Genomic DNA, 25982 nt, shown 5'->3' on the forward strand with positions numbered 1-25982 from the left:
CCAAAACTATTGGAACATTTTCATACTTTTATTTTTTGCTAATTCTTACACAAAGTCAATTCACTCTAAGTCTTGACTGTGTGTAATGTGTATATGGTACCACAATGCATGACAAATGAAAAAATGATTTTTGTAATAATAGCTAGACCTATATAATCATTTACTATAGAAAAGGGGTTAACAGTTAATATAGTTTATTTACAGTATATTCCATGCTATGAAATAAAAATGCATAAAACACTGGGTACAGAGAAGCATCAATATGGGGCAAATAAAAATGTAATACAATGATAATAAAGTTAAGGCTTAAATGCGTATAAAATTAACTAAATGTTAATCATTCATATTTAGACATGAGAGCAAAATGATTACAAGACACAAGGAGGTCTTTTAGTACATAAAGATATCCATACATATTTCATGGGACACCCAAAACAGCAATTTACTAATTTTCAATTCAAACATTAAAGGGCATAAAATAACCTGCAGGACATAGCTGCAGAATAAATGTACAAATAATCACTCAATAGAAAAGGAGACAGTGAGGAGGCAACACATGTTGTTCTTCGCAGAGTTTCACAGGTGTTAACCAATGAAAGGCCAGGAGGTATCACATTTTGTAATGTGCTCTGCCATTTTCTACCAGATAGCACACCATATCCATCACTGGCAGACATGGGGAAAATATAACAATTTAAAAGGATTACATTCATTTGGTTGCAAACCTGTGAATTCTCGTATTTGTACGTTTCATTCCTATTTCATAGGTAAGATAAAAGGAAATATGAGGAGACCCCTTCCTCATCAACGTCGGTAAACAAATATTTGTACCACACAGGCAGAGCTCATGCATGTCATTTACCACAGCATGACAAATGGTAGAGGGTTCAATCGAGTCACATTGAACCCTCTAACTATAATAAAATGTGTGTTTGAAGAAATTAGTTGTCTGCCTCCATTAAAATCTTGTTGAAAATCTGTCAGGTACTGGAATGGCTTGAACCAACAAATATATCAGTTCCATAATGGACAATTTTTTGTGCTACATTTCTTCAATACATAAATTAGGCGAACCAAAATATTTTTACTCTTACATGCTGAGTTTCTACAAATACCAACATCAGATTAAAAATATATTTTGGTGCTTTTCAGGATTGCCTTCAGCAGTGTCCTTTTTAATACCATGGACAATAACATCAACAAGATGAAAAATACAACTACAACAATAAAACATAGGTATTGACCCTCCAATTGGAAAGTATTTTGTGTGCATTGTGTCTAAGAGACATACTTAAACGTGATAAAGCTTACATGAGAACAATTCCTTTTTAAGTAACAAAATGATGCAAACATTGACATTAGGAGTGGCAAAAACAAATACTTGGATTCATGATTTAGGAATTCGTCTTAATGGCCATTGGTCAGTTGACCTAACCAAAAGGAAGGTAAAGTTCCCAATGTAAATATACTTTTGCAAAGAGTAAAGAGAGAAAAGGACAATATAAAAAGAAAATAGGAGTGGTCCTATAATGCATTATAACACCTATGGTTAACTTTTTAGCTGCCTGGAGCAATGCCTTTTATAGTCTTAGTAGACTAAAAACCTTTTTGGCCAATACTATGAGGCCTGAAAGTGCTGTAAAATCATCTTTGGATGTCCCAAACATTAACCAACCACACCATTTAGATGACAGGAGGTGTAAAAAAAGAAAGAAAGTATACCTCTTGATAAGGTACAAATACAGTTTGACACATTTTTGGAACCCACATGGGGGAATACAAACAAATAAAAGCCAATATCTGGGATTGATTACGCTTAAGTGGAGGGGTAACCTTACAGGGGGTTCCTCCATGGGTGTCGGGTAGGGTGTCAGGGTGAAGTGCTCAGATGAGGGAGATCCGTATGGGGATACTTGGAGACTCCATCCTCTGTGGAGAGTGATGGCTCACCAGGTGTTCCACCACCGTGTGTTTGGACATGTGCTTCATAAGGTAGGTCTCCTGAGGACAAACATCAAATAAAGGTTCAGTTAACACCAAGCCTCAGTAGACAACGAGGTACAAATGCTTCCCCAAAAGTGTAATTTTAAAAAGAGTCTAGAGCAGGGGTGTCAAACTCATTTTAGCTCAGGGGCCACATGGAGGAAAATCTATTCCCAAGTGGGCCGGACCGGAAAAATCTTGGTATATATAACTTAAAAACAACAACTTCAGATTGTTTTCTTTGTTTTAATACGATCAACATACAACATAAAGCTGGAGCCTGAGGACAGTGAGTCCAAAATAGTACAAGCACAACATCACTATTAATCATAAAACACGTCAAGTTTATTTGAAAATTCTAAAGAAAAAGAACACACAAACACACAATGCCTCAGTGATTAACAGAACTGTTTCACAGATCACAGAACTATATCAGGGTGTCATTTCTCAGGCAGAAATGTAGATAAAAATAATGAAATCCTGTTCCCCAAACAAGTGCAAGAACCACAGAGTCAAGAATAGGTTAAATATACAAATAAAATAAAAACAATTAAAAACAATAGCACATCAACATAAAAACATATAAACATAAAGCTGGAGCCTGAGGACAGTGTCCAAAAGCACAACATCACTATTAATCATAAAACACCTCAAGTTTATTTGAAAGTTCTGAGGACAAAGAACACACAAACACACAATGCCTCAGTGATTAACAGAACTGTTTCACAGATCACAGAACTATATCAGGGTGTCATTTCTCAGGCAGAAATGTAGATAAAAATAATGAAATCCTGTTCCCCAAACAAGTGCAAGAACCACAGAGTCAAGAATAGGTTAAATATACAAATAAAATAAAATCAATTAAAAACAATAGCACATCAACATAAAAACATATAAACATAAAGCTGGAGCCTGAGGACAGTGTCCAAAAGCACAACATCACTATTAATCATAAAACACCTCAAGTTATTTGAAAGTTCTGAGGACAAAGAACACACAAACACACAATGCCTCAGTGATTCACAGAAGTATATCACAGATCACAGAACTATATCAGGGTGTCATTTCTCAGGCAGAAATGTAGATACAAATAATGAAATCCTGTTCCCCAAACAAGTGCAAGAACCACAGAGTCAAGAATAGGTTAAATATACAAATAAAATCAATTTAAAACAATAGCACATCAACATAAAAACATCAACATAAATCTGAAAGCGTTGCTCAAACTCCCGTAACAGTCCCGTTATTTTATCTTTGAACCGCTTCATGTCTGCCACATGTTGGGTCACGCACACATTTTTCAGACAGGGGAAGTGAGCTGCATCACCACCGGCAAGTTGCGTCTCCCACAATGACAGCTTCAACTTGAAAGAACGTATGCTGTCATAATACTGCGTGACAACTTTGTTGCGCCCTTGCAGCTGTTTGTTCAAGTTATTCAGGTGCTCTGTAACATCCACCATAAATGCAAGGTCCTGCATCCATTCTGCGGAAGGACATTCTAACACTGGTTTGCCCTTTTCTTCCATCAACTGTTCAATTTCTTCTCGTAAATCAAAGAAACGCCTCAGCACAGCACCTCGGCTTAACCATCTTACCTCAGTGTGGTATGGCAGGCCATAGATGTGGTCTTTCTCTCTGAGAAGGCTGTCAAACTGACGGTGATTCAGGCTTCTGGATCGGATGAAATTAACAGTTTGGATGACCACCTTCATGACGTTATCCATCTTTAATGACTTGCAACACAAAGCCTCCTGGTGCAAAATACAGTGAAAAGTCAAAAAATCACGTCCTCCATTTGCAGATTGCACTTTCTCTCTGAACTTTGTCACAACGCCTGCTTTTTTCCCGATCATTGAGGGCGCACCATCTGTAGCCAGGCTGACAGCGCGGGACCAGTCCACTCCGACCCTGTCCAGCGCGCCGACGAAGTGCGGTAAAAATATCAGCTGCTGTCGTTGTATCTGTCATCGGCACCAACTCCACGAACTCCTCGGTGACGGTCAATGTGTCATCAACTCCGCGGATGAAAATGGCCAGTTGTGCAACATCTGTAATGTCCGTGCTTTCATCAATTGCAAACCCGAAAACGCAATAAATGACTTTACTTTTTGCTTCAACTGGCTGTCCAAATCCACTGAAAGATCGGAAATCCTGTCTGCAACTGTGTTTCTTGTCAGGCTGATATTTGCAAAAGCCTGGTGCTTTTCAGGGCACACAATCTCCGCTGCCTTCATCATGCATGTTTTTACAAATTCACCCTCACTAAATGGTTTTGAAGCCACTGCGATTTCATTAGCAATGAGGTAGCTAGCTTTCACTGCAGCGTCACTGATGTCTCGGCTGTGAGTAAACACAGACTGCTGTTTCTTCAGACCCGCCAACAGTTCATTCACCTTCTCTCTTCTCCGCTGTTCTTGAAAGTTGTCATATTTGTCGGCATGAAGACTCACATAGTGGCGACGAAGGTTATATTCTTTCAGCACTGCAACATGCTCTGAACACACCAAACATACAGCTTTCCCATTCAATTCCGTGAATAAATAGGATGACCATTTTTTCTTGGAACACTCTGCACTCTGCGTCCACTTTTCTCTTTTTGACAGAGACATATTGGGGCAATGAGGGTGCCAAAGCACATAATGTTAAAAGTAGAAGCCGTAATAAATATCGCGGGCAAAACAAAGTAGCTCATTGGCTGCACGTGCTTGACCTACTTGCTCTGCCCCGGTATAAACAGTTTGCTTGCTTAACACAATTGCTATTGCGCCATCCAGTGGACGCAATTGGAACAGCAGTTTATTTAATTGAAAAATTGCAGCGCATTTTTATACTTCAAAAAAAATCCGGCCCGCGGGCCGTACGTTTGACACCCCTGGTCTAGAGTGTTGATCTACAGTACCAATACAATTTATATATTGAATGAGAATTAAGAAACAACACTAGGACTCCGTCGCTAACGACGTTGACAATGTTTGCCCACATCCTGTGAAAACATCAGCTCATGCTGCCCCATAGCCTACTCACTGAGGTGTAGGCTCTGCCACACATGCTGCAGCAGTAGGCCTTGGCGTTTTTGATGGCATGCGCAGACAAGTGGATCTGCAGTGAGGCGGAGTCCGAGTAGGCACGGTAGCAGTTCGGACACTTGTAGGGCTTGTCTTTGTTGTGCTGCCTCTGATGAGACTGAGGCAGGGAAACAGACAGACACAGTGATTACATTACACGATTCACAGACCTATTTGTCTAGACTTTCAGGGTAGGGAAACTTTATCTTGCTACAAATGCACTTCCTGTCAAACCAGACCATCATCTGACCAGAATTCTGAGAGGTGGGAATGGAAATGGAGGAAAATCATGCTGAAAATCCAATCATGTTATAACTCAAAACATAATACAGTAAAAATACAATTCTTTCCAAAGGTTGTCAATATACAGAAGGTCCAGGGTCCCACCTGGATAAAATATCTGCAACCAGGGACATGCTATGCAGCGCTTGTTAGCTAGCTTGGTCTCAAAAGTTTACGTAGGACCGGATCACCGAGGTGGGACCCGCAACCTTCTGGGAAGAGAGGCAAGCGGTGCTTAATCAAGCCTCCCGTAACCGGTGACAGAGCGTACAGGAGCCGGGAGACATTCGACTCGACCAATGACCCAAACCATCTCTGCTTCCCACAAGTCAGACTCAGCTGAGGTACGGGCACCCGGGAGAGGAAGTCACTATCGGAACCGTCAAGCCCCTTAAAGAATGCTACACTATTGTCAAGAGAACCTGCACGGCGGACTAGTAGGGAAACAGTGCCAGCCATCCACTAGTCTCGCACACAAACTGATTTTAGCGAGGGCAGCCTGAGCATGCACCGAGCCGAGGCATACAAGACAACAAACGTGAGTATCTTTTAATTCATTGGGGCATGTTCGCGAACCAGAACCCGGCTTGTTAGCATTCGTCATTTCGGTCGTGCTAGCCATCTTACTTAATGCTATAGCCAAGTCAAGCAATTTGAAGAATAACTAATTGTTTGTGATTAGGAAACTTTGAGAACCATACAAACTTCAGCACACAACGTCCAGGGGGTGAGCACGCTCTACCACTAAGGGACAGTTTAGTTGGCGCAACGTAAGACAGTCTCGTGTCTCGTGATCCTGGACTTCCTGACGGGCCGCCCCCAGGTGGTGAGGGTAGGCAACCACACATCCGCCACGCTGACCCTCAACACGGTGGGTGTGTTTAGTCCCCACCTGTACTCCTTGTTCACCCACGACTGCGTGGCCACGCACAACTCCAACATCATCATTAAGTTTGGTGACGACACAACGGTGGTGAGCCTGATCACCGACGACGATGAGACACCTTATAGGGAGGAGATCAGAAACAACCTCTCCCTCAACGTCAGCAAGACAAAGGAGCTGATCATGGACTACAGGAAACGAAGGGCCGAGCACACCCACATTCACATCGACGGTGCTGTATTGGAGCAGGTCATAAACACAGCAACACAGTCATGAAGAGGTTACAACAATGCCTCTTCCCCCTTAGGAGGCTGAAAAGATTTGGCACGGGCCCTTAGATCCTCAAACAGTTCTACAGCTGCACCATTGAGAGCATCTTGACTGGCTACATCACCGCTTGGTATGGAAACTGCTTGGTATCCGTACGCGCTACAGAGGGTAGTGCGTACGGCACAGTACATCACCGGGGCCGAACTCCCTGCCATCCAGGACCTCTATACCAGGCAGTGTCAGAGAAAGGCCCTAAAAATTGTCAAAGACTCCAGCCACCCAAGTCATAGACTGTTCTCTCTGCTACCGCATGGCAAGCAGTACCGGAGCACCAAGTCTAGGACCAAAAGGCTCCTGAACAGCTTCTACCCCCATGCCATAAGACTGCTGAACAGTTAATCAAATGGCTACCGGGACTACTTGGATTGACCCCCCTTTTTATTTGCACTAACTCTCTTGCTCTATGCACACTCACTGGACTCCACCCACACACTCACTGGACTCCACCCACACACTCACACATACTACACTGACACTCCAACACACACACACACGTTCACACACACTCACACATAGACACACTCTTTCACACTCTTCACATACGCTGCTGCTAGAACACCATCCCAACCGTGAAGCATGGAGGTGGAACCATCATTCTTTGGGGATGCTTTTCTGCAAAGGGGACAGGACGACTGCACCGTATTGACGGGAGGATGGATGGGGCCATGTATCGCGAGATCTTGGCCAACAACCTCCTTCCCTCAGTAAGAGCATTGAAGATGGGTCGTGGTTGGGTCTTCCAGCATGACAACGACCCGAAACACACAGCCAGGGCAACTAAGGAGTGGCTCCGTAAGAAGCATCTCAAGGTCCTGGAGTGGCCTAGCCAGTCTCCAGACCTGAACCCAATAGAAAATCTTTGGAGGGAGCTGAAAGTCCGTATTGCCCAGCGACAGCCCCGAAACCTGAAGGATCTGGAGGTCTGTATGGAGGAGTGGGCCAAAATCCCTGCTGAAGTGTGTGCAAACCTGGTCAAGACCTACAGGAAACGTATGATCTCTGTAATTGCAAACAAAGGTTTCTGTACCAAATATTAAGTTCTGCTTTTCTGATGTATCAAATACTTATGTCATGCAATAAAATTCAGTCTCTCACAGTTGAAGTGTACCTATGATAAAAATTACAGACCTCTACATGCTTTGTAAGTAGGAAAACCTGCAAAATCGGCAGTGTATCAAATACTTGTTCTCCCCACTGTACATCCACAGGTACACCTCCAATTGACTCAAATTATGTCAATTAGCCTATCAGAAGCTTCTAAAGCCATGACATCATTTTCTGGAATTTTCCAAGCTGTTTAAAGGCACAGTCAACTTGGTGTATGTAACCTTCTGACCCACTGGAATTGTGATACAGTGAATTATAAGTGAAATAATCTGTCTGTAAACAATTGTTGGAAAAATTCCTTGTGTCATGCACAAAGTAGATGTCCTAACCGACTTGCCAACACTGTAATTTGTTAACAAGACATTTGTGGAGTGGTTCAAAAACAAGTTAATGACTCCAACCTAAGTGTATGTAAACTTCAGACTTCAACTGTATTACCTCAACTACCTCGTACCCCTGCACATTGACTCGGTAACGGTACTCCTTGTATATAGTCTCGTTATTGTTATTTTATTTTTTGTGTTACTATTTCTTCTTTTTTTTGTGCAAAATGTTCTTTTTAACTCTGCATTGTTGGGAAAGGGCTTGTAAGTAAGCATTTCACTGTAAAGTCTACACCTATTGCATTCGGGGTATGTGCCAAATAAAATTTGATTTGTTCCAATTGTTTATTTTAGTAGCGTGATTCACGCTAAAATTGTTCCTGTTCACACCGAGGTGAAAAGCGGAATAATTGAAGGAATGAAGCCTTACGCTTATCACCTGTGGAAGGTGGGGCTTCCAGAGAGGTGCGGATTGCATTGGCCTTGTCAGGCGTGATTGTAGATCCTTCAACCGAAGTCGCGAGAGTGTGACTCCCCCATAGTAAATTGTACCGAAGTTGACTGACTGAAAGGGAACTCGAAATCAACGCTTCAAAACTAGAACAGGGTTGATGTTTGTGTAAGTGTGTGTGTGAAAGTTGATGGAAATCTTGTGGCCGGGGAGCAAGAGATGTGGTTAAAAGACCAGGATGTGGTTAAAAGACAGAGCATGAGGTTAACTGAAAATCCCGTCCAGTTCATACCTGCAGATTGGAGAGCTGAGTGAAGGCTTTTTCACAACCTGGATGGGCACATTTATAGGGCCGATCTCCAGTGTGAATCCTGTAAAATATATAGTAAAGAGGAGATTTAATGAGGCCGCAGCATCTGGCACACATGTCTAAGGTGTCGGTACAAATCCGGGCTACTGCCCTTTGACACAACCCCTCTCTATCTTTCCCTACTGTAAGCCTCTCTCTCTGTCGGTTCAATAAAGTCAGAAAATACCTTAATATATACACTGAGTGTACAAAACATTAAGAACACCTGCTCTTTCCATGACATAGACTGACCAGGTGAATCCAGGGGAAAGATATGATCTCTTATTGATGTCACTTGTTAAATCCACTTTAATCAGTGTAGATGAAGGGGAGGAGATAGGTTAAATAAGTATTTTTATGCCTTGAGACAATTGAGACATGGATTGTGTATGTCTGCCATTCAGAGGGTGAATGGGCAAGACAAAATATTTAAGTGTCTTTGAACGGGGTATGTTAGTAGGTGCCAGGTGCACAGGTTTGTGTCAAGAACTCCAACGCTACTGGGTTTTTCACGCTCAACAGTTTCTCGTGTGTATCAAGAATGGTCCACCACCCGAAGGACTCCCAGGCAACTTGACACAACTGTGGGAAGCATTGGAGTCAACATGGGCCAGCATCCCTGTGGAACTCTTTCGACACCTTGTAGAGTCCATGCCCCAACGAATTGAGGCTGTTCTGAGGGCAAAAGGGGGCGGGGGGGTGCAACTCATTAGTAGGAAGGGGTTCTTAATGTTTTGCACACTCAGTGAACACATAATTAACACTAGGGTAAATACACTTTAAAAGGGTAGTACACACATGACTTTGGGGTTCTGGGAAAGATACATCATCATCATCACTAAGCATCATCATCACTACACTATAGAACCTAGTTGGTGGGTACATGAAAACAGTACCAAACTAATGATCAAATTAGTCCATGATTTGACCTGGTGTGCTGCTGCAGGTGGGAGAGCTGGCGGAAGCATTTCTCACAGTAGGAGCAGTGATAAGGTTTGACGCCCAGGTGTATCCGGAGGTGCTGGGCCAGGTAGGATGCGTTGGCAAAGGATTTGGAGCAGTGAGGACACTTGTGAGGCTTGGCCTCTGTGTGGGACTTGGAGTGGATCTGCATGTCTGACTTGGAGAAGAAGGTCAGCGGGCACGATTTACACCTGCACAAAACAAACACACACGTGGAAGACACAGTAAGCAATCAATATGACAGTAAGACATTTGGAGTATAATCAAAATGTAGCAGTCTGTAAAAGGTTAATGTGTGCTCATGCCTGTAGCATTTGCCCTCTTTGGGGGTGATGGTGTGGCAGGATTGGTCGTTGCCTGAGGCTAGGATGGGGTAAGGCACCACCAACAGAGAGCCACCACCGTTCTCAGCTTTTATCTTCTTACGCCCTCGCCCCTCCATCTTGGGAGGGGGCCCCAGCAGTCCTGCAAGGCCTCCGTTACATTTGATTTGCTCCATCCCAGGGCCACTGGCCAAGCCTGAGAGGACATGATGTGGTGAGGGGGCTCCGCCTAGTCTGCTCTGGCTGTTGGAGGTGGGTGTGGTCAGAGTGACGGCCTCTGAGGTGTTATGGTTGCCCGTTCGAGAGGAAAGTGCCAGACCTGGCAAGTCAAGAGGTAAAAATGACACTCAAACTAAATAATCACTACATTATTATGTCATGAGTCATCTCCAACAGAAGAATGTAGTCAGTTACATGATTACTTCCTAAACTTTTGCATACTTTTTCAGAGACAATGCTCAATTAACTATTGACATGTTCCCTTTTAGTTATTCGCTCAACATAGGAATACTCTGTGTGCCTAGTTGTTGGCTGAAGTAGTTTGAAATCACGTTGATACGCCAAAAGTCCTGTCACATTTTGAGAGGCCTGGATTAGTCTAAAGGCCAACAGTACAGGAATCTTGGAATGGGCTATAGAAGTCTGCCTCTCTTTCCGTGTGGGGGAGAGTTGGGTAAGTTGAGCCGTTTCTTACATTCAGCATCACTCCATCAAGGGAAATATAGTATTATTTCTAACAAAGATATCTACATATATTTTAGGATGTTGTGGATCCCTGGAAATAATCTGAATTCATGTAAACATTACAGTTTTGAAAACCTAGCTTGTCCGAAAAAAGTGGTCTCTTGGCACAAATTACCCCGGATATGGGGGACAGGGTAAGTAAAGCCGCCTACAAATTTCTGTAATGAATTAAATATTACCACTACCTTTTTAAACCATGTCTATCTTTATTTCCCAAACACAATTCAACACAATCACCTTTTAATCATTTTAAGCATCTCTTAACACCTAACAAACATTTTGTACTTTTTTTGAACACTTAACACAGGCCAGGCCCTGTTGTTATCTCATATGCCTTGCATTACACCTGGGAAGAAAATGCTTAAATTTGCTCAACTTGCCATTGGCTCAAACATTGGCTGAACTTATCCCAAGGCAAACATTTTGACTATATTAGCCCACACAGCTACAAGGATGCACTTTCATGCTAAGTTTAAGACCTCATATTGAAGCTTATAGAGACCCCAACTGATGTATAGAACAATTTTAAAATTACCTACTTTGGTTTAGATACAAGCATCATGAAACCTCTAACACAATAAATTCATTTGACGTGGTGAAAATCATTTTTTTGGGACCTAACTTGCTAAACACTTTTTCCATGTGGTTTCTTCCTTCACAGATTCCATTATTTTATTTTATTTTATTTTTGTCATTTAGCAGACGCTCTTATCCAGAGCGACTTACAGGAGCAATTAGGGTTAAGTGCCTTGCTCAAGGGCACATCGACAGATTTTTCACCTAGTCGGCTCGGGGATTAGAACCAGCGACCTTTCGGTTACTAGCACAACACTCTTAACCACTAAGCTACCTGCCGCCCCATGAAATGATGACCTTGGTCAAATGATACATTTTGTGTATGGTTTCCTAGAAACAAGCGTGGCTCAACTTACCCCTTTGGCTCAACTAACCCCAGTCTCCCCTAAGTGCCAGGCGGGCATTACTGTGTCAAAAAATTATGTGATTACCTGACAGGTGGTTCGTTCTAGTGGGTTGGTCTATGATTTGACGCAAATGCCAGTCTTCCCACAATCCTCTAGCTTTTATAGCTGTCTTATCATCCAGATTAAAGTTTACATCACCAAGAATACGTCCTGTTAGAGATGTGCAGAAGATTCACAGAATTTACCAACAAAAAAAACTCTTACCATAGAAAATTAAACAGGAAATATAAAGCCTGGCTCATACAAGGCTCAATAAGTATTTTCCCCATCCATCTATCAACGATAGAAAAAGATTATAAGTAGGCCTATTACAATAATTACAAGTGACACAAAAAGTATTTATAAAAAGTGAGGGGATGTGTGCCAATCACTTGATGAGATTAAGGAGGATGGGAGGGGGTGTGATCACATGACATACAGTAGAGATGCATTCTGATGTGAACCGCCTCTGAGAATAGAAGTGTGTGAGTGGTGGTGGTGGTCAATGACAGTGGAGCCTGGCCTGGTGAAGTGAGGTGGGGGCGGTCAGGGTACCTGCAACAGAGCTGGAGGCCGGCCGGGCGTGCAGTGCAATGTCTGGCTGGGACGGGCTGTGGGCATGGAGTTGTTGTTGCATCTGCTGCAGTTTCTGAACTGACATCTGGACATGCTGCCCACCTTCTGTCTGTGTAGGATTCCCCAGCAGTTGCTGTTGGGAGGGAACTGTGGAAGGCGGCAGGTGGGGTGGTCTGATCTTCTCAGCCATCAGCTGTTCCTTGATCTTGTTGATCAACACAAGGTTATCCAGCTGACAGTAGGGAGACAACAACACACAGAGACAGAAGAACAGTCCTTAGTTAACGTCTGTGTGGGCTTACATTAACCTCTTAAGGATCTGACCCTTTTTTTGAATTTTCACCTAAAATGACATACCCAAATCTAAATGCCTGTAGCTCAGGACCTGAGGCAAGGATATGCATATTCCTGATACAAATTTTTTTTTTCACCTTTATTTAACCAGGTAAGCCAGTTGAGAACAAGTTCTCATTTACATTTACATTTAAGTCATTTAGCAGACGCTCTTATCCAGAGCGACTTACAGTTAGTGAATACATTTTTTTTATTTTATTTTTTTATACTGGCCCCCCGTGGGAATCGAACCCACAACCCTGGCGTTGCAAACGCCATGCTCTATCAACTGAGCTATATCCCTGCCGGCCATTCCCTCCCCTACCCTGGACGACGCTGGGCCAATTGTGCGCCGCCCATGAGTCTCCCGGTCGCGGCCGGCTGCGACAGAGCCTGGATTCGAACCAGGATCTCTAGTGACACAGTTAGCACTGCGATGCAGTGCCTTAGACCACTGCGCCACTCAGGAGTACAACTGCGACCTGGCCAAGATAAAGCAAAGCAGTGCGATAAAAACAACAACACAGAGTTACATATGGGGTAAACAAAACATAAAGTCAAAAATACAAACAGAAAATATATATACAGTGTGTGCAAATGTAGTAAGTTATGGAGGTAAGGCAATAAATAGGCCATAGTGCAAAATAGTTACAATTTCGTATTAATACTGGAATGATACATGTGCAAAAGATGATGTGCAAATAGAGATACTGGGGTGCAAATTAGCAAAATAAATAACAATATGGGGATGAGGTAGTTGGGTGGGCTAATTTCAGAATGGCTGTGTACAGGTGCAGTGATCGGTAAGCTGCTCTGACAACTGACGCTTAAAGTTAGTGAGGGAGATAAGAGTCTCCAGCTTCAGAGATTTTTGCAGTTCGTTCCAGTCATTGGCAGCAGAGAACTGGAAGGAATGGCAGCCAAAGGAGGTGTTGGCTTTGGGGATGACCAGTGAGATATACCTGCTGGAGCGCAGACTACGGGTGGGTGTTGCTATGGTGACCAGTGAGCTAAGGTAAGACGGGGATTTGCCTAGCAGTGATTTATAGATGACCTGGATCCAGTGGGTTTGGCGACGAATATGTAGTGAGGGCCAGCCAACGAGAGCGTACAGGTCACAATGGTGGGTAGTATATGGGGCTTTGGTGACAAAACGGATGGCACTGTGATAGACTACATCCAATTTGCTGAGTAGAGTGGAAAGGAAACACCTTGAAGTTTGTGGAAATGTGAAATTAATGTAGGAAAATATAACACATTTTGATCTGGTAAAAGATAATACAAACAAAAAAACATTCTTATTTTTTTGTTTTTTTGTTCCATCATCTTTGAAATGCAAGAGAAAAGCCACAATATAATATTGTAGTTTAGGTGCAATTTAGATTTTGGCCACTGTGTGTGCGCAAAGTTTCAGATTGATCCAGTGAAGCGTTGCAATACTGGACTATTTTGGATCAAGTCTGCCCAAATGTGCCGAATTGGTCAATTGATACATTTTCAAGTACATAACTATAGAGAACATACAAAAATGATATGCAAATACAAAATGTAAGTTTACACACTCCCAGGAATGTCATACATGATGGATCATTAGCTTATACACTAACTTTCACACATCTAGATGGCCGGGTGGGGTGGGTGTGGAGCCAGAGACAGCAAGGGTTCAAACTGTAGAACCCAGTTCCTACATTTGAATATAAAAATTGATTTTATCAAACAAAACTATGCTACATTTTATCTCTGGGACCCTCAGAACAAGATTACTGAATGTAAGTACATTATTTACCTTCAGAGGTGAATGTATCAAACCAGTTGCCGTGATACGTTTTTTGTTGTTGTGCACTCTCCTCAAACAATAGCATAGTATTTTTTCACTGTAATAGCTACTGTAAATTGGACAGTGCAGTTAGATTAACAAGAATTTAAGCGTTCTGCCCATATAAGACATGTCTATGTCCTGGAAAGTTTGCTGTTACTTACAACAGTCATGCTAATCACATTAGTGCACGTTAGCTCAACAGTCCCATATACGGGAAACCGTGATCCCGTAGAGGTTAATTTGTTCTGCTTTGGCTCCCTCCAATGGACTCAGAGGAAAATAACTAAACAATGTAAACTAAGTACATTAACAGTAATGTATGTCCTCTCTTCAAGTGATTCGTAAAAATAGTGCATACTTTACATGGACATTTGCATGACAATCAAGCAGGCAAAATACCTTTCACTGCTCATGGGTCTCAATGTTACATTACCTAGAATAATAATTTACAATCTCCCAATCTACTGCCTACTGTCATCATCTTCTTCCTCATCCTCTTCTATACTAACCATCCTGTTGTTGAATGTGAGGGTAGAGTCTAGACAGTTAGTACTCACCTGGCCAGGCATGGTCGGTGGTGGAGGCCAGAAGTAGGGATTATTAAACCGAGGTTCAGCCATCCTGTGACAAACAAACCAGATTTAAATATTATATTCTGCACACTGTCCATATAAATAGATATAACAACAACAACACAGCTTATTCAGCATCATACAATTAATTCAAATGTTTGCAGCACTTAATATGAGTTTATAAACAGTTTATGAATATCCAATAGCCTTATTGCAATAGACGTATATATTGTTAATGCTTGCCATTTAGCCACTTGCCAAACACTGGGCTTATGTTTGTAAATGTTTTGTATTCTAGCCTCACGATTCAAAGTAAATGGAACTACATTCTAACTTTCTCCCCTCCTCTTCCTTCATCATGTCCACCACAGAAGTTTGTTTCCAGTTCCACATGCACTGTAGCTAAGTATAGAGCTTATTCATCACACTTTTCTGAGTCACAACTTTCGACCGTTGCCCACAGACAGCTGAGAATTTGCAGAGGATTCAAATCAGCAAGAAATTATTAAAAGAAGAAAAACATGTGAGTCACACATGGGATCCTCTCATGGGAATGGAAATACCCATGAGGCCTTGTTTATTCTCCCTCTCTGTCAGCTCATCAGCAGGCTCTCTAACCAACACACTGAATGATGGGTATTCTGGCTCCCAGGTGTCTTTTATACAGGTAATGAGCTGAGATTAGGAGCACACTCTTAAAGGGAGTGCTTCTAATCTCAGCTTGTTACCTGTATAAAAGACACCTGTCCACAGAAGCAATCAATCAATCAGATTCCAAACTCTCCACCATGGCCAAGACCAAAGAGCTCTCCAAGGATGTCAGGGACAAGATCGTAGACCTACACAAGGCTGGAATGGGCTACAAGAGCATCGCCAAGCAGCTTGGTGAGAAGGTGACAACAGTTGGTGCGATTATTCGCAAATGGAAGAAACACAAAAGAACTGTCAATCTCCCTCGGCCTGGGGCTCCATGCAAGATCTCACCTCGTGGAGTTGCAATGATCATGAGAACGGTGAGGAAAAAGCCCAGAACTACACGGGAGGATCTTGTCAATGATCTCAAGGCAGCTGGGACCATAGTCACCAAGAAAACAATTGGTAACACACTATGCCGTGAAGGACTGAAATCCTGCAGCGTCCGCAAGGTCCCCCTGCTCAAGAAAGCACATATACAGGGCCGTCTGAAGTTTGCCAATGAACATCTGAATGATTCAGAGGAGAACTGGGTGAAAGTGTTGTGGTCAGATGAGACCAAAATCGAACTCTTTGGCATCAACTCAACTCGCCGTGTTTGGAGGAGGATGAATGCTGCCTATGACCCCAAGAACACCATCCCCACCTTCAAACATGGAGGTGGAAACCTTATGCTTTGGGGGTGTTTTTCTGCTAAGGGGACAGGACAACTTCACTGCATCAAAGGGACGATGGACGGGGCCATGTACCGTCAAATCTTGGGTGAGAACCTCCTTTCCCTCAGCCAGGGCATTGAAAATGGGTTGTGGATGGGTATTCCAGCATGACAATGACCCAAAAACACACGGCCAAGACAACAAAGGAGTGGCTCAAGAAGAAGCACATTAAGGTCCTGGAGTGGCCTAGCCAGTCTCCAGACCTTAATCCCATAGAAAATCTGTGGAGGGAGCTGAAGGTTTGAGTTGCCAAATGTCAGCCTTGAAACCTTAATGACTTGGAGAAGATCTGCAAAGAGGAGTGGGACAAAATCCCTCCTGAGATGTGTGCAACAAACCTGGTGGCCAACTACAAGAAATGTCTGACCTCTGATCGCCAACAAGGGTTTTGCCACCAAGTACTAAGTCATGTTTTGCAGAGGGGTCAAATACTTATTTCCCTCATTAAAATGCAAATCAATTTATAACATTTTCTACATGCGTTTTTCTGGATTTTTTTGTTGTTATTCTGTCTCTCACTGTTCAAATAAACCTACCATTAAAATTATAGACTGATCATTTCTTTGTCAGTGGGCAAACGTACAAAATCAGCAGGGGATAAAATACTTTTTTCCCTCACTGTATACGTGATGGGAGGCCCCAATCTGGACTGAGACAGACTGGTTGTATAATACGTTTTTCATACAATCTGAGCACAACTGAAACTATTATATGTGAACTATATAGAGCCATATTGGCAGTTTCCTATAACATTTTGTGATTAAAGATAGATTTGCATTGATGGTTGAGGCGTTTGAAAATATATGGTATTTCTGTAGTCAATATTTTCATAGGGAACAAAATAACCTACATCCCCGCTCCCTGTTGTTCTATTTAATCCATTTAGAGTGAATGTCATTGAACTGATTTTCACTCCAATCTCTCTATGCAAAAGTCAAATTTGGAAGTATTTGGGGCAAGGGGCATTGCTGCTCTTTGTCCCATGGTAGAGCCTGCTGCTTGCTCATAGATGTCTGCGATCTGTGGGCTTTATTTCCATCGCTTCTCTTTTCAATCCTTATTCATTTCTTTCTATGCCATTTTGCATTGTGTGTTTTGGCACAGTCCACCATTCTGAAGTCTGTTTGACTTAGCAGCAGCGTAAAACAGTCCATTTGCATGAGCCAAAAGAAACTAAAATGATATGTCTAGGCATATGAACCTAAATCCAGAAAATATTTCCTTAATAATGCCGACAGGGTGTCCATTTCACTTCCTGGAGGCACTCTGAGTCTCCTGGGCTTCAGCCGAATATAGGCAGAGAGTTGATAATCTCTCCCATATGACAGCGCAGTCTCTGTCTTTGATATGCCATGTTTGATGTTGGTGATAATAACCAACCAGCTTCATAGGCAACAAAGAAAAGTGTCAAACTATATTAAAGTAGAGTCCTTGAGATGAACAAAGTGTAGAGCATCCTGCTTGACGGAGACTGTAATGCCTACAAATGTATTACTGCCATAATCAACAATCAAACAATCAGACAGGAAAGAAATCTGTCTATGCCATGGCTACCCCCAGAACCAAGACTGTATCCTGTTTTATTATGACTTGTCTTTGTCTAGATTGGTCCCTCTTGTGTATGGTGGACGTAATTTCAATAAATCAATCACATTTCATTTGACACTAAACTGACAGACTTTTTGAGGTTATTTCAGGGATAACATGGACATGGTAGAGAATCGAGCCTTGGATCAGGTCCAGCTGCAAGATCTATAAAAAGTAGTCAGTCCCCGGAATGTTCTGTGTGCAGGTTTCAATCTAAATCAATTACTCCCATTAGCAAGACAATCAAATGGATGAAATCGTAACTATTCCAGGTAACTAAAGCTGCAGAGAGGATAGGTGACTACCAGTGTTTTTCAGATAATAGGTTGCTAATCTGATATACTAACTATGTTTCTTATTGATACTCAGCTGGAGTAAAATCCAACATAGTCCTACACTTTGGGTCTCCAGGATCAATGTTGGGAAATTAACACACTTCACTCCTGTTATTGACTGAGCCACTTGAAATCCCCCTAATGCCTAATTCCGATTAAAGCCACACTCTGTGAAATGAGCCTAATATTAAATAGTAGACCACTGCAAAAATGTTTAACAATGGAGCAAATGTATTCCCATGACCTTTCCACGTGCAAATATTGCTTGATTTCTATTATGTATAAGTAGTGCTCTAGTTGCTATTCAAGGAGAGCAACGTGACTTTTTAATAAAACAACTAATCTTACAGACTGTGGTTTTGAACGATCTTTTTAAACCCGCATTTTTGACAGTATACAATATTGAAACAAATTTAAATTGTATTGAGGAAGCAATGTCTTCAATTGAAATATTACAATATTTTGCATTAGTTGTTACAGACAGTGAAATAGCCACGGTGTACCACCTTATATATAAACTACTTGAGTCATAGCAGAAATAGCTGCATGCTGGAAACATCTGTGGTGAGAACCGCAATCTGAAATGTGTCCGCACGGATTAAATCGATTTGAACCGATATCAAAGTGATGATTTTATCGTTCTGTGTCATGCCCCTACGCAATAAAAACCGACATACTGCTGTTTCGCACTCAAAATGGTGTCTATTGCTTTCTAGACAGTCAGATGTACGATTTTTTTAAATGACTGTAGCCTATAGACCGAAACGTATAGGCTAGTCGTGTTTAAGGAAATTAAAAGTAATAGGCTGCAGGCTATCCATCTTCAAACAATTTGCGGAAAATTAGGCTAGTATGTCAATCGTGCAACGTTAGCCCAACGTCACATTTGCAATAAGAATAATATAGGCTATTATTTGCTCTATAAATCATTTTCTTAAAACAGTTATGAAAATAAATAAGTAATCAATTATCAGGCTATAATAAGGGTAGACAAATCACTTGAGGCTGGTCTAGACTTGTGAACTAAAACAAAAGTTAGCCTACTTAACTTTTCCTTTATTCTATCTGGACGTCTACGTTTATTTCCAGATAAAAAATACAAAAAACTTTAGAACTTAAAATGCAAACCCATAAAACATAAAATAAGGAGCATTTTGACTGCAGAGCAACTCCGATCCCCCCTGGTGCCTCGCTCCACAGCCTCTCCCACATTCTCAGACAGTTTTATTTTTTAAAATCAGACAAAAGGAAAACAAAAATGGCAGCCTGTCTTATTTTTATAAGGACAGGACGCCATATTCTGCAAATCCCAAATGTACAGTAATAATTCCCCTAAAAGGGTAGACGAGTCTCGATTCATGCAAATTTGTCATCCATTTCTTTGCATTAGCGTAAGTGTTCGAATGATTGTTTACTTAGATTTGCAGGTTTGAATAGCCCGGCTCGAGGAAGAAGAAAAAAAACTAGACACTTCCTACAACAATCATGCCTTGCAAAATGCAATGCGTTATGGACAACTGGGTTCTCTCGCTATGCAAATCCACAATTGAATTCTCGAATAGTAGCATAACTGCATCTCATCTGCCGCATTCTGTGTGCTATGCACAATAAGACTAGAATGTTGTCCTTTTCAAATATGCACTGGTAATGGCTAGTATTTTTTTATTTGAACTTTTTGACGACTCAAATGGTAGCGATAACTGCTTTCAAAATAGCATTGCAGCCGAACGTTTTTAAAATTGCACACAAGAGATGCGAAAAAATGTATACAAACCTGACACCTCGATGGTAGATTTGATGATATTTTATAAAATAATAAGATGTTCCTTTTGCTTGCCTTCAGTCGGAGTTCAGACCTTCCGGGTCGCCTACTGTTCACTTCTGGGTGCTGCAGGCGAGGAATTGCTTTCACTGAAACAGATTTTTGAAATATAAAAACTACAAATAGGCAGTGGCGGCTGGTGAAAAATATTCTCGGTGGGGCTGTGCCATACTTTTTTTTCCTGTAACCATCGCGATATATTTTAACACAAACTGCAGGACAGCAGTGCTCAGTGAAACATTCAGTAATTATTTAATGCCAATATTAAAAAGTTGAGGCATTCTTACACAAAAACATATTACACAAACCCAAGCCTTTCATTTGCATTTAAAGTGAACTTTTCACCATTGGTAGTAAACAGGCAACGCAACAGGCATGCTGTCAGAACAGAGTGGAAAGTGGACAATAACATGAAATTATTATAAAGTTTATAGGAAATCTTACACTGTATGAAAGGATGTATAATATAGAAATGGATATCAAGTGGATGAACTCAAACCTTTGACTGGAAGAATAGCATACAGTATTTTATGATCATACTAAATGTGACTAATTGTTAATGTGCTCCAGAACTGCAACAATTAATTGATACAAAACAACATATATACAGTAATATTAGCAAAGACACTATTAAGACTTTCTAGAGTACCATATATAACTGGATTTTTTTATGCTAAGGTCAACTATATACAAAGAAACATGCGGCCAGAGCTGCTCTGTGTGTGTGTGTCTGTCATCTTATTTGTACAGGAATTTTGCCCGTCTGTCCTTCTGAGTGGCAAACCTCTCAATGACCCTTTGATTAAAGTCAGGAATGTCCCTGACAAGTTTCTTCTCCATGGAGAGCATGGCCAGAGCGTTCAGGCGATCCTGTGTCATGCTGTTTCTCAGGAAGGTCTTGATCCTTTTCAGTGTAGAGAAGCACCTTTCTGACTCAGCAGTTGTCATGGGTGTGGTGATGAGGATCTTGAGGAGGCTGGCAGTCTCTGTGAAAGTGCTCTGAAGGTTGTTCTCCATGAAGAACTGGTACAGGGGCACTGCACCACTACAAGCCTTGAACTCACTGTTCTCATAGATGAGGGACAGTTTGGTTTTGAGCTTGGCCTTGTTCAACATGGGGTACGCCTCCACGGTTGTTTCAAGCGCTGTATCGGGGAACTTCACACTGTGTTGTGGGAACAACTCTCCGTGCAATAGTGTTGCGCTGATGAGGTGCTGGGTGAAGGAGAACCTCTCTTTGGCATGACTCAGGATGGTATCACATACCTGTAAAAGATACATCATCAGCTTTGATTTGCAATTAAGCTATTTTGATGCAAGTGATCCTGACTGACACATGCCTATGTCCAACTCAAGTATATGATTACCAAGGTGCTGATTGTTCAGGGTTTTGGCTACATACTACCAGGCCTGAAAAAAGTTCTAGGTGGGAAACACTGACAATTACATCACAACTTACCTCTATAGCCAACCTCTGTTGTTCTCCTGGTCCCAGCATCCTCCGTCGCTTGATGGGCTGTTGCTGCTCGTCAGATGCGCTGTCCCCACACAAAGAGGGAATTGAGGGCCCTGGGTCCAAAAAATAAAGTTTAATTTGATAACTTGCAATCAGACTTCTTAACTCACTGTAATTCCCCCTCAACACACAACCAGTGACTTATATATATATATATAGACAGACAGACAGACAGACAGACAGACAGACAGTGTGTATATACACACAAACTATGTCTAGTAACTGCTTTTAACCTGTGATGTACATAATTAACTGATGTTATTACGTTTTAAAGCCTTTTTCTATTACATTTGTGAGAGGGATGCAACATAATTTTGTTCTGCTGTTCACTTAGCAATAAAGTTAATATTCAATAACAACTAGGCCTCTTCTAGAAATTGACCTGGTGGACACCTGAATAATTATTACAAACTGTGTAGTACTTTCCTGCATTATTATCAACGTCTGATTGTGTCTTCTCTTTCCTTTTAAAATACTAAAACAAATATAATTGTGACGGCTCTATGATAATCACTCACACAAGCACCAACTGGCAGTGGGTGGAAACGTCAGTCGTCTCGTCAGCTTGAATGGCGATAAAATCAGCACTCTTTACTTCCTCCAGGATGTAATCCTTAAGCATTGACAGCATACAGTCCAACAGCTCGTTCTGTATCGTCTTTGACGTGCCCTTAAAAACGGTAGCTGTCTTCAGGTGCTCCTCCAGCACACTGTCGAGGGAGGCAACAAAATCCACTAAGCCCCGGAAAATGCCGGGGTTGTCTGAGGAGTCAGTCTCCTCGTGCCCACGCAAGGCCAACTCAAAAGCCCCACAGAACTTCACACAATCGATAATTTTGGATAGAATGTGCCTGTTTTTATCCACCTCCTCATTGTGTTTCCTCACCGCAATCCTGTGGCCGTCATCCAGCTGCGTAGCAATGTTCACCCTTCCTAATACAGCTAGCTTTACAGAGTTGTCCATGTGTGCCCTGGTGTTCTCATGTTTCTTTACCTTCTCTGACAGGTGCTTCATATCCCTCACTCCGGTACCTGTCCATGCTGAATCTGACCCCGTCGTTTTAAAAGCAAGCACGGAAAGCAAAATAAAGCATTAGCATCAGTGCACCCAGCTAGCCAAGCCTTCCTGGTGTACCAGCTACGGGAGAAGCCGCGCATATACTGCTTCCCTTTCTCGCTAGCCTGCTGTCTGATTGAGAGGTCAGGTTGATCTGGGCCCAGCTCTTTCACCCGAACTTTCTCTGACAAAGTTCTCCTCTCAAACGGATCTTGGAGGAGAGATTTCACCGAGTTAGGGTTGGGTCTTGGAGGAGTAACGCTTTGCGTTCGCCATTGTTGTCTAGTAAAAATGGCGTCACTGGACCCCGGTCCTTATTTTATCAGGGGCGAGCTTGGGGGCGGTAAAATAATCGCCCTCCTTGGATTCGATTTAAGATCGCTTATTGACTACATTTTATGTCATACATTCATATCTTAAATTAGCAATTGGCTTAACTGCTACGTAGACCCGCCTCCTCGGGGCACTTTCTGTATCGCCCAGAGCTGACGAGGCGTTTGACAGGCAGAGGAAAGGTTGCGAATATGATTTTCTATCATATCTTACACATATTACTGTGTGCATTCCATATTTCAAACACACAAATATTGACATACTGATGTTTTTATTATTATTATTATTATTATTTTTTATTTTTTATTTTTTAAAATAATTTTATTTAAGGGGGCGGCGCCCTAGCGCCCCTCTATCGGCCAGCCGCCACTGCAAATAGGCCTAAAGATATTCAGAATTGACATAATTGCAGCGATATAAACTTGGTTCAGGAGATGCCTCATTGTAGTAACATAATTGATGACAGCTTTTGGTGTGACAGGCTGTCAACTGTCTGCACCATAATATCAAGGCAACACAATTTCTCACCTGCTGTATGTGATCAGGGGTGGAAAGAAAGAAGCTGCATTTAATGGATACAATGAAACAATTTTCAACGAATGTTGCAACAATTGACCATCCCGGTCCATTCGAATTGAAGGCTGCCAATTCAGGAAGTGATTTTAATTTAAAATAAAAAAAATGCAAAAACGTTTGAAATAAATAGCTTCTACTCTTCAGTTGATTGAGAAGTAATTGTAATATAGTTAAATGTTTTTTTTTAATTGTAATTTAAGTTTACTTCCTGAATTGACGACCTTCAAATATAATTGACCTGCAGCACTACTGCAGAGATGTAGGGTAACCTGAATGCTCTGTGCATGCTTCAGCAAGAGATGGCAGTACTGTATTATTAGATAAGAATATCTGAGTGATGAATGCCTGTTTGTGAGATCATGTTACAGACATGTAAAACACTAGTCTACTGTCCATGGCAATGTTGCCAAACAACAAGCTTTAATTTCTCAACAGAACACATCAATCTACAAAGGACACCACAGAGGTGCCAGTTTCACTAGACAGACAGATGGAGAGACAGATACAGACAGACAGACAGACAGACAAACACAACAAATCAAATAGTATTAGTCACGTACACATATTTTGCAGCTGTTTATCAGGTGCAGCGATAACAATACAAATAAATACACACAAATCCCCAAAATGAATATATACAGTGGGGAAAAAAAGTATTTAGTCAGCCACCAATTGTGCAAGTTCTCCCACTTAAAAAGATGAGAGACGGCCTGTAATTTTCATCATAGGTACACGTCAACTATGACAGACAAAATGAGAAAATAAAATCCAGAAAATCACATTGTAGGATTTTTAATGAATTTATTTGCAAATTATGGTGGAAAATAAGTATTTGGTCAATAACAAAAGTTTCTCAATACTTTGTTATATACCCTTTGTTGGCAGTGCCACAGGTCAAACGTTTTCTGTAAGTCTTCACAAGGTTTTCAAACACTGTTGCTGGTATTTTGGCCCATTCCTCCATGCAGATCTCCTCTAGAGCAGTGATGTTTTGGGGCTGTCGCTGGGCAACACAGACTTTCAACTCCCTCCAAAGATTTTCTATGGGGTTGAGATCTGGAGACTGGCTAGGCCACTCTAGGACCTTGAAATGCTTCTTACGAAGCCACTCCTTCGTTGCCCGGGCGGTGTGTTTGGGATCATTGTCATGCTGAAAGACCCAGCCACGTTTCATCTTCAATGCCCTTGCTGATGGAAGGAGGTTTTCACTCAAAATCTCACGATACATGGCCCCATTCATTCTTTCCTTTACACGGATCAGTCGTCCTGGTCCCTTTGCAGAAAAACAGCCACAAAGCATGATGTTTCCACCCCCATGCTTCACAGTAGGTATGGTGTTCTTTGAATGCAACTCAGCATTCTTTGTCCTCCAAACACGACGAGTTGAGTTTTTACCAAAAAGTTCTATTTTGGTTTCATCTGACCATATGACATTCTCCCAATCCTCTTCTGGATCATCCAAATGCACTCTAGCAAACTTCAGACGGGCCTGGACATGTACTGGCTTAAGCAGGGGGACACGTCTGGCACTGCAGGATTTGAGTCCCTGGCGGCGTAGTGTGTTACTGATGGTAGGCTTCGTTACTTTGGTCCCAGCTCTCTGCAGGTCATTCACTAGGTCCCCCCGTGTGGTTCTGGGATTTTTGCTCACCGTTCTTGTGATCATTTTGACCCCACGGGGTGAGATCTTGCGTGGAGCCCCAGATCGAGGGAGATTATCAGTGGTCTTGTATGTCTTCCATTTCCTAATAATTGCTCCCACAGTTGATTTCTTCAAACCAAGCTGCTTACCTATTGCAGATTCGGTCTTCCCAGCCTGGTGCAGGTCTACAATTTTGTTTCTGGTGTCCTTTGACAGCTCTTTGGTCTTGGCCATAGTGGAGTTTGGAGTGTGACTGTTTGAGGTTGTGGACAGGTGTCTTTTATACTGATAACAAGTTCAAACAGGTGCCATTAATACAGGTAACGAGTGGAGGACAGAGGAGCCTCTTAAAGAAGAAGTTACAGGTCTGTGAGAGCCAGAAATCTTGCTTGTTTGTAGGTGACCAAATACTTATTTTCCACTATAATTTGCAGATAAATTCATAAAAAATCCTGCAATGTGATTTTTTGGAAAAAAAAATCTCATTTTGTCTGTCATAGTTGACGTGTACCTATGATGAAAATTACAGGCCTCTCTCATCTTTTTAAGTGGGAGAACATGCACAGTTGGTGGCTGACTAAATACTTTTTTCCCCCACTGTATATTTATGTATATGATGGTGTGTATAGACAGTATG

General features: G+C 41.9%; 1 protein-coding gene across 1 annotated transcript; it reads right to left on the bottom strand.

Annotated features, from left to right (window-relative positions):
* Positions 1 to 12: 12 nt before the first annotated feature.
* On the bottom strand, positions 13 to 23690 carry LOC121578431 (zinc finger protein 362). The gene is made up of 10 exons (XM_041892808.2): positions 23656 to 23690; positions 20174 to 20310; positions 15054 to 15117; positions 12324 to 12576; positions 11814 to 11939; positions 10045 to 10381; positions 9706 to 9930; positions 8720 to 8798; positions 5011 to 5169; positions 13 to 2001 (listed from the first exon to the last, which is right to left on the bottom strand). Exons 3-10 carry the CDS (start codon positions 15114 to 15116, stop codon positions 1885 to 1887), a joined length of 1359 nt encoding a protein of 452 aa, XP_041748742.1. The 5' UTR covers position 15117; positions 20174 to 20310; positions 23656 to 23690; the 3' UTR covers positions 13 to 1884.
* Positions 23691 to 25982: the final 2292 nt, after the last annotated feature.

Source organism: Coregonus clupeaformis, chromosome 12 (genome assembly GCF_020615455.1).
Source record: "Coregonus clupeaformis isolate EN_2021a chromosome 12, ASM2061545v1, whole genome shotgun sequence".
In the NCBI taxonomy this organism is placed as follows: domain Eukaryota; kingdom Metazoa; phylum Chordata; class Actinopteri; order Salmoniformes; family Salmonidae; genus Coregonus; species Coregonus clupeaformis.

Excerpts from the sequence above, each read along its gene's own strand:
- LOC121578431 (XM_041892808.2), bottom strand. The coding sequence starts at position 15,116 with ATGGCTGAACCTCGGTTTAATAATCCCTACTTCTGGCCTCCACCACCG. Across the intron at positions 11,940-12,323 it reads GGCCTCCAGCTCTGTTGCAG|GACGTATTCTTGGTGATGTA; the intron begins GTACCCTGACCG and ends CATCTCTAACAG. Across the intron at positions 8,799-9,705 it reads CACCTGCAGCAGCACACCAG|GATTCACACTGGAGATCGGC; the intron begins GTCAAATCATGG and ends TATATTTTACAG.